Raw genomic sequence first — 9,006 nt, forward strand, 5'->3', positions numbered from 1 at the left:
ATCCCATCTTTTGCTAGATAAGATTCTGAGTAATTACCTGTGTGAAAGTTTCTTCATACCATCTGCCAGGCTTTGGATATATTACCTCCAAAACCTTATTGGGGTGAAAAGATATAACAAGAAGGTCCTGGGTAACTGGAGGGGGGGGAGGTTGTAGCCATGGTCTTTTTAATTTCAGAAACCAGAATCCTCAGAAACTAAATTTCTTCAGGATCCTGCTATCCTAAAATAAAATGGATGAAGACTAAGACAGTCCTGTTGTATGTATTTATGTGACCGCCCAGGATATGTTTTCATGTGTAAATTCTCCTATCAGCTACACTTGACAACAATATTGCTGTTATCTTTTCTTTACCCATATTTAGATTATCTTTTCTTTACCCATATTTAGATTATTACATAATAAATAATAGCTAATGATTCCATCTCGTGTTTAAAGAATAAAATGTATTTTAAGGTAGGCTATTCAAATGAACCAACAGTTTAAAACACACAATACTGTGCCTTAATTTTTAAGCTAGATGTTAAAAAGAAATCAGTTTTTGTGAAATGGGAATCATCTGAGTGGTATAATTTGTCTGGATTGCTTTTTGGGTCCTTGAATAAAGCAGCTAGATATAGGAGGTTTTTTCAGAATCAAAAACTTCATTTTTTGCAGTGTTCCCTCACCTTCTATGTTGTGTGCACACTCAGAAGAAGGCCCACTAAATGGTTACTAAGTTGCATACAATTAGTATTTTGGAACCATTTTTAATATTTATGACCTAAAATGAACAACTTGCTTTCAATGAAAGCAATGCTTTCATTATGAATGCTGATAGCCATAAGTCTGTTTCTTTCCCAATGTCATTGCAAATAAACAGAGTTGAGGTGTTCCTTAAACAGAACTTGGGAAATGTAGATTTGGTGGCCTCTATGCTCTCTCAGAGTAGTTTAAATTAGTAGCCTCTAGTTTTGACTGGATGATAACATGTGTGTTCAGAAGTCCAAGTCATTGCCATTCTGTGCTATGAGAACAATGGGCAGAGGGTGGTTTGTTGTTGTTGTTGTTGTTGTTGTTGTTTTTCTCCCTCTGCTTGTTACAGCCAGAAAAAGCCAGCTTCACTAACACAATTTCTGGTAACTACTCTCTTTAAGAACCATATTATATTTCTTCTGTATTCTTCATTTCACATTCTTACTTTTATGAAGCCTTCACTCATGAATTAATATATACACCTCTATGAATAGTGATAGATAGATACGTGGATACCTCTGCCAATGGAGAAATGTTTACCAAAAAAACCAGTTACTACAAAATTATATTAGAAGTTATTTAGAGATATAAACTCTGAAAACAGAAATCACAAACGGGCAGCCTGCCTATTGAAATAGACCCACACAACTTGGTTTCATTTGTCCTACATGGTATTTGACTGTTGTTATTATTATTGTTGCTGTGGCTATTATTACTTAATCCTTAGCAACCAGGAGATTTCCCATCAAAATCCAGATTTCCAGTGTCTCCCAAGAATCAGGAGACACTCTTAAGAAATTGCGTGCAATTCAAACACTGGTGGTCCTGTGATTTTAAACTGTAAATGGCCACTATTTCAGGCTCCCATCCCTTTATCTGGATGTTTCTCGTCTGTATCAAATGGTGCAAGGGAGAAGCACTGAAATGCTTACCCAGAATGCTCCCTGACTTAATGGGGTATTGCACACCATCCTATTTCACCTGTAATTTCCACCCCAATTTCTATGTTATATCAATTTCTACTCCATATAGTTTCTCACATTGGGGCCTATTTTCTCCCGGCCCTTGTTACGAGTTTTATCCAGATCTTGCTCTCCTTACTTTGGGCTGCTGAAAGGATTCATCCTTCACCCTTTCCCCTTCTCCTACCCCATTTTGAGACCCATGTTTCAATATACTGGTTCTTATCCTCACATGTGTAGGGCAATATGGAGTCAGTGCCTATCTATATGAAATCAAGTTGGAACTCAAATAATTCCCCTCTTCATTGTGGTTAATGCACAAATGAATAACAAGCTATTGTGCACCAAAATATTCCCTCTGTCTTTCCTGGTAGTGTGGCTTCCAGCAGGACTTTGTTTTTCTCACATGGTGACTAGTCCCATCAGCCCCCCCCCCCCGCCCCCGAGTCTACTCTTTCAGGAAACATCTGATTGTTTTGCTACTTATTTCACAACATTGTTCTCTCATTATCTCAGAACAAGGACTCCCAAAGGGTAGTACCTAGAAGTCTTATTTCAAAGTAAGTGCTCCTATTCTTTGGGATGATTTCTATGGATCTACCTGTGCCCTTAATTACTTTTAGGATCAAGAGATCAGAAAGATGAAAGATGATGATACATAGGTATATGGGAAGATAGAGAGTTGGACTGGTAAATTGATAGACAGACAGACAGTATGCCGATGTTAAAAAAAATAGCTACATGCATAGGTATGTAGGTATATAGACAGCTATAGATATAGAAAGTATAAATGATAAAATATAGATAGATGATAGATAGATAGATAGATAGATAGATAGATAGATAGATAGATAGAGTATGTGTGTGAGTTGATGGATGTATGTTAGCTAAACAGGTGCATTGACAGATGTAGATAAATAATAAAAGGTGTATATAAAAATAGATGATTAATAGTTAGACAGATAGGTAGGTAGGTAGGTAGATAGATAGATAAATAGATAGGTGCTAGATAGATATGTGTGTGAGTTGATGGATATATAGTTAGCTCAACAAGTACATAAATATAGATAAATAATAGAAGGTGAATATATAGATAGATGATTAATAGACAGACAGACAGACAGATAGATAGATAGATAGATAGATAGATAGATAGATAGATAGATAATAAGTTCATAGATATTGATTCATAGATACACAGCCATCTTAGTCTGAGCATTGTGAAGTCTAGCATTTGTACGTGGCCCTGACACTGGTAGATTTCTAAGTGGTTTGTAAGAGGAGGAAATAAAATTCAGTTCATGTTAAAATTAGTGTATTTCTAGCAGTGTCGTTCAAACACTGTTTATTGATGATAGCCCTGAGTGTGGATTTTCTCTGCTCTTTGAGATCACCATGGAAGCTGTCAAGCCCATGAGCCACGTAGGAGTGGGTCAAGCTGGAGATTTTCACCAAAGTCAATATGATCAAGCCATCAGCTCCTTGGAAGCAGTGCATTTCCTTTACCAGCCTCTACCATCCTCATACCTTCTCTCCCATGAGAGTGCAGTAAGTAGATGCTGCCTTACACTGCACTGAATACAGACAGGTCTGAGAATGAAAATTTAGAACAGTGCCAGTCTGGAGCAGGGTGGTGATGATGTCTAGGCCTGGGTAGCTACATGCTCACTACAGTTAAGCACTCTCTGGGTATCCGCGTTGACTACCCCAGTGATCACTTGCTTCAGCCCTGCTCATATAATTTAGGGGGATTTTTACCTAGGGGTCTTGAGTTGGGAACCAGAGAGGCACTTCTTTGGAAGTTTTTATGTTGTTCATTCCAAGAAAAAAAAAATATTTGCTGAGCAACTTGAAGCATGATTTTCATTTTTTTTTTTTTAAGTAGAGTGCTAGAGAAGAAGTGTATTTTGATTGAAAAGAGTTGGGGGAGTTTTTATGACAAAGAACCTTAATAGTAACAACAACAACAACAAAGGTAGTAGTAGTAGTAGTAGTAGTAATAGAATTTAGAAGTGGGAGACAAGCATCTGAGATTGATTGTAATTCATCAGTCTTGCAAGTTTGAGCATGACACAGATCTCTCTCAACCTCCATCCCTCAGGCTGTAAAATAGGGATCACGCTATAATTCTATTGCACAGTAGGTTGTGTTAGGGAACAAATAGAATATCACAATCTGATAAAAGATGTATAGTACTTACAAATACAGACATTTCCAAGAGTAAACTAAACTCTCAAAAAAAAAAAGAATACTATTTTTCAGTCGTGTGTTCAAGAGGACAAGAAATACACAAATCACAGACCCTCATTCTTCATGCAATGCACACAGTCTAACCCCAAGAAGGAAACTAAGGCCAGTGTGATGGTAAATCAGCAAGATATAGCCACAGCTGCGAAGCAGCTGAACTGAGATTTAAAGCCCAGGATGCCTGTCTTCTTTCTGCGGATCCTATTAGTCTCCTTGCCTTTTTTCCCCAACCCATACACTTTTTTTTAAGCAACAAAATATGAAAGACATTTATGTTCGAAACTAACTCATCCTGATAATTCCCAATTAAGATGTTGTCATCTGGCATCTGGCTCCATTTCCTTTTATGAAATATTGTAAACATAATTTGAGTATAGCTTAAATGAAGTGTCCAAATGGGATAAAAACAGGTCACCTGGGAAATTAGATTTTATAGATTACAAGAATTGAATGCCTAAGTTCTACTTAATGAGCACAATTTTTTTAAAAGAAAATTCTTTGGAAACGATTGGTCTATCAGTTTCATCGTTTTTTCTATATAAGTCTACAGCATGGTGCAATTAAATTCTAAATAAATAATATGAACTTTATGGTATGCAGTAGCAAAGATTCTGCTAATAGACTTGAGATTCACAAGAAAAACCTGGAGTCTTTGACCCAAGTTCATATTTTCCCCTTTACTTTTTAAAAATTTCCATATAAAAGATTTGTGGATAAAAATAAATCAGATAAATTTTTAGCTCTAAAACTCTTTGGGGAAATGATTTCAAATATATTTTATATGGTATTCCAGTGATGTGTGTGTGTGTGTGTGTGTGTGTGAGAGAGAGAGAGAGAGAGAGAGAGAGAGAGAGAGAGAGAGAGAGAGAGAGAGGAGAGAGAGAGATACAGTAAATGTATATGTGACAGAGATGGGGAGAGAAAGATGAAGGAGGTGTTAGGAGAGAGATAGGAAAGGGAGAAGGAAAAGATAAAGAATAGGGGGAGAAGAGAGAGGAGAGGGAGAGAGCAAGAGACAGAGAAAAGGGAGATAGAGTGAGGAGACAGAAAGGGAGAAGAGGGGAGAGAGAGAGAAAGGGAGATGGAAAGAGAAGGAAAAAGAGAAAGAGAGAAACAGGGACAGCCAAACGTTAATGCTGGGTGTCTTCTTTAATTGTGCTGTACCTTAATGTTTGAGACAGGGTCTCTCATAGAACCTGGAGCTGGCCCCCTGGTTCAGCTCACCTGGCTGTGTCAAACAGTCCTCAGGAATCCTCCTCTTTCTGCTTCCTGAGTTCTGGGATTGTAGACATTTGCTGCCATGTCTGACTCCTTATATAGGTATCAGAGATCCAAACTCCAGACTCTCACGCTTATATGGCAAGCACTTCTTCCTAACCCCATGAAATAAAGCCTCTTAAGGAGAGGTGCCATAACTGTTAATTGATGATTGCCCAGACAAAAGAAATTACTATTTTTTTAGACAAATGCTTTCAAAATGAGGATGGCGGTAGGATGGGATTAAGGATTCGAGGAGAGCATGGTAAATTTGCTTGCTGCCACTGATTTAAACACTGTGGGAAAGCATTCTTTTGAGCATAGATTTTGTGCTGACAGGGGAATGAAACATCTTTTCCCTTTAGCCTGGCCAGGTGATGGTTAAGCCCATGTACTATAAAGTTCCATAATCTTGGATCCAGTCCCAGCTTGCACACCTCCTGATCTTGCAAGTTTAAGGCAAGTTCCTCGGTCTCTTTAAGGCTCAGTCTTCTCATTGGTGAATTATTGATAATAACTGCTTCATTGGTTAGTCAGGATGATTCAGCATAAACACCAATAAATGACAATAAACACGTCAGTGTGCTTAACGCCATTAGTATTGTCTGGAGTTTGTATCACCTTCTCAAGGCAGTCCTTAGACTCTCCCTTGACCTTATAAAACAAACCTTCATAACAGACTTCATAACAGAACGGCTTAATAGCATCATGAAAAAAGATGCATATGCCTATTTAGATAAAATATCAAATTGGCTTCCTTTAAGAGGCATAATGATGTCCATAAAAATAAAAGGCTATAAAAACAAGACTTCTAGTAAATAATCATGCGATTAGGCGTATTTTCAGAAGTAACACTAATTCGTACTCATCAAAGGAGAACATATTGATTTGTGTATTTCAAGCAGTGCCCTTACGCATGCTAGGCCTGTGGTCACAGCATCCTCCCCTGGGGAAAGTAGCGTCTTTAACTGCACTGAATGGTGATTCTATTTGTAGGCATTCTTGCAGACAGCACACCCCCTCCTTTCTGCGATTATTATTGAATCCTCAGATTACATTGTCTTCTTGGAGCTAAGAAAAATATATCCCCAGCCCCTTCAGACCTTACAGAGCAGTGATCGTCAACCTTCCCAATACTGCAACCGTTTAATAACACTCCTCGTGGTGTGATCCCCAACCAAATAATTGTTCTTGTTGCTACTTCATTGCTGTGATTTTGCTACTGTTGTGAATCCTATCTGATATGTGACCCTCCCCCCGTGGGGTCGCAACCCACAGGTTGAGAAACACTGCTTTAATGACTATATATCATGTTAAGTCTTTCAAAAATCATGGCTTCTGTTTGCTGCAACCTAAAGACGACAGAAGAATTTCAACACTAGAGATTCTTACACTCCAGCTTGTGCCACATGTGGATAAAAAACTGAAAGTTGGAATGCTGGACTCATTTGAACTCCAGGGGCATGCTGCCCCCACCCCTCCCCCAACCCATCTTCTGACTGTAAGCAAAAGCGCCATTTTCACTGCAGTAGAAGGAAAGTCCAGAAGAAGACGGCTTACCTTCTTTTAACCAAGGAAGGTTATTTTTGCCATTTTCAAAATGCTCGGCTGTTCTTACTTTTATCTTTTCCAACTCAATTTCTGACATCTGAGGAGGAAGCAGAATTAGAGATATAAAAAGAATTCACGGAGACCACAAATTGTGATAATAGTTTTATGTTTGGAGACTCTCACAATATTATGAAATTTTTCCTCTCTGTGGTGTTGGGAGCTCTGTCTACTGCAGCCTTACCTTTTCCACTTGTGTCTTCTTAAAATGCCAACACCACCAACTGAACTTTGCATGGTGCAGTACTTCACTGCTCGACAACAAAGCCTGCTGTAATCTTAGAGTTTTGGATATAAGTGAATAGCAGATTTCTAACTAGATTTGGATTTGTCACAAATAAATAAACATTTAGTTACTGTTTAGTTTCTTTTCATGCCATATAGATAAGTGTGCTAAAAATTAAAATATAAAGATATAGAGAGCAATCAAATATAATAGAACCTTTTCAGGAATTTTATTGACTAGCATAAGAACCTTATTATCTAAGCAAGCTGACGTGAGCCCCCTGACGCTGTCCAAGAGGCCTTTCATACACCTTTAGAGCAGAACACTTGGCTTTTAGTGCTTTCTTGCTATGCAGTTCTCTCCCTTTCAGCACTACAGAGTTCTTACCTGTGTGTCTCTAAAGGAGGAAGCCAGAGGTGTGGGCCTGGGCTGTGGTGCGCGGCAGCCTCCCTTGTCTCTGGGTGTCCAGCATTCCTCCACTCTGGCAGAAGTGAGCAGAGAGGCAAACACACTCCCTCCCTGGGTGGTGCTAGATTTGTGTGGCTGCCAGAAGCATCCAACTTGCGGCTGAGAGTTGTTGGTTTTTTTTTTTTTTTAAGGTAATATAAAGCCTGTGGTTTAAAACAATAAAACCTCCTCCAAGCTAACACTTATTTAAAATGACACTCTAGCAAACAGGCTTAGAACAATGAATTCTTTTCAACTGGACAGAGTGACTTCCATCCCCATCCTTTCCCACCCACCATTCGTGACTTAGTCTTAATATTAAAAGGTGCCAAAAGAACATGGCGATTATACACAAATTATTTGGATTAAAAGAGAGACCTCGGAAGCTAAGTCCGAGTCCCCTACATGTTCATTCTCTGGCTGCCGTTTTGAAAAACATTTTTTTCTTTTCTAGTGTTGTATAAGAAATAAGAAAGCATTGAATTTTTAAATGTATCATTTGCAGATATTCTAAAAAGGATTTGGAATGACATTCCAAAGAGCATTAGTCATTATATTCTTAGGTAAGGACAACACTGTTATTAATGAAAGATAAAATCCTAAGCATGAAGCCCTTGAGTATACATGATAAATAATTCATCCTTCCTAAAAGATGACACCTTTTTTTTCTTCGTGGCAGTATTTGGTTAGTATCTCGAGGTGGTTGGCCTCTTTTGGTATGTTTCCCTGACACAGATGTTTTCTGATTATGCAGCAGCAGTCATTTCTTCTGTCATCCAAACTTTATTTCTTCTTCTATTCTGCTCTCAGTCTTCCTATCTTTAACACAACCCCAATCAGGCAATTTCCACACAAATACCACCTTTGGTTCCTTCCATTCTGAGTAAGATAGATTTCCGATTGCTTAGACAGCCCGAGAAGACCTTGAAGGGTCAGATTTTTCTACCTAAGGTTCCAACTCGTTAGAAAGGCCAAACAATTACTCCAACTAAATTGTGTGGTGGCTGTTTTGTCATTAACACTCATAAAAAAATATTTCTTCACAAGCTTCTCTCTCTTCTCCCTTGAAGAAATCTTGGCATCTTTACATCTGGAAGTGGCTATTCCTTTGTCTGATTATACTTAGAATTCTTGATGCAATTGATCTCCATTTTAGTCTTTCTAAGACCCCTGTCCTGTCTCCCAACAGTGGTATGAGCTCCCATAGGATCAACTTCTTTGTCAGTATTTTCTAGCTCTTGCTTACAGTTGCCCAGCTCAACCACAAATTAATGATTGTTAGATGAATTAAAATATCATATCAAAAACTGATGATAGTATTTTTCTTTATCCCAAAGTTATAGAATATGTGATATTATTTTGTCTATATTAATTAATTTTCCAATAGTTTAAACCATTGTCCTTAAGAAAATCAAACTGTCCATTTGTCAGTTTTTGGGACCAGAAAGACTTCTGGTAAATAATAATCAGAAATTTTAAAGCAGTAAGCAAAAGTAGTACAGAGAGTGAAGGAATACGGGGAA

General features: G+C 38.1%; 1 protein-coding gene across 1 annotated transcript in view; it reads right to left on the reverse strand.

Moving 5' to 3' along the window:
- The window catches only part of Gm765 (predicted gene 765), a 104,741-nt gene extending 97,139 nt beyond the window's left edge, over nt 1-7,602 (reverse strand). The window contains exons 1-2 of the mRNA NM_001128092.1: nt 7,424-7,602; nt 6,763-6,850 (exon numbers count right to left, since the gene is read on the reverse strand). Coding sequence (NP_001121564.1) covers nt 6,763-6,850 — 88 coding nt within the window. The 5' untranslated portion in view covers nt 7,424-7,602. The remainder of the gene's footprint in view (nt 1-6,762; nt 6,851-7,423) is intronic.
- Nucleotides 7,603-9,006: the final 1,404 nt, after the last annotated feature.

Source organism: Mus musculus, chromosome 6, assembly GCF_000001635.26.
Source record: "Mus musculus strain C57BL/6J chromosome 6, GRCm38.p6 C57BL/6J".
Classification (NCBI taxonomy): Eukaryota; Metazoa; Chordata; class Mammalia; order Rodentia; family Muridae; genus Mus; species Mus musculus.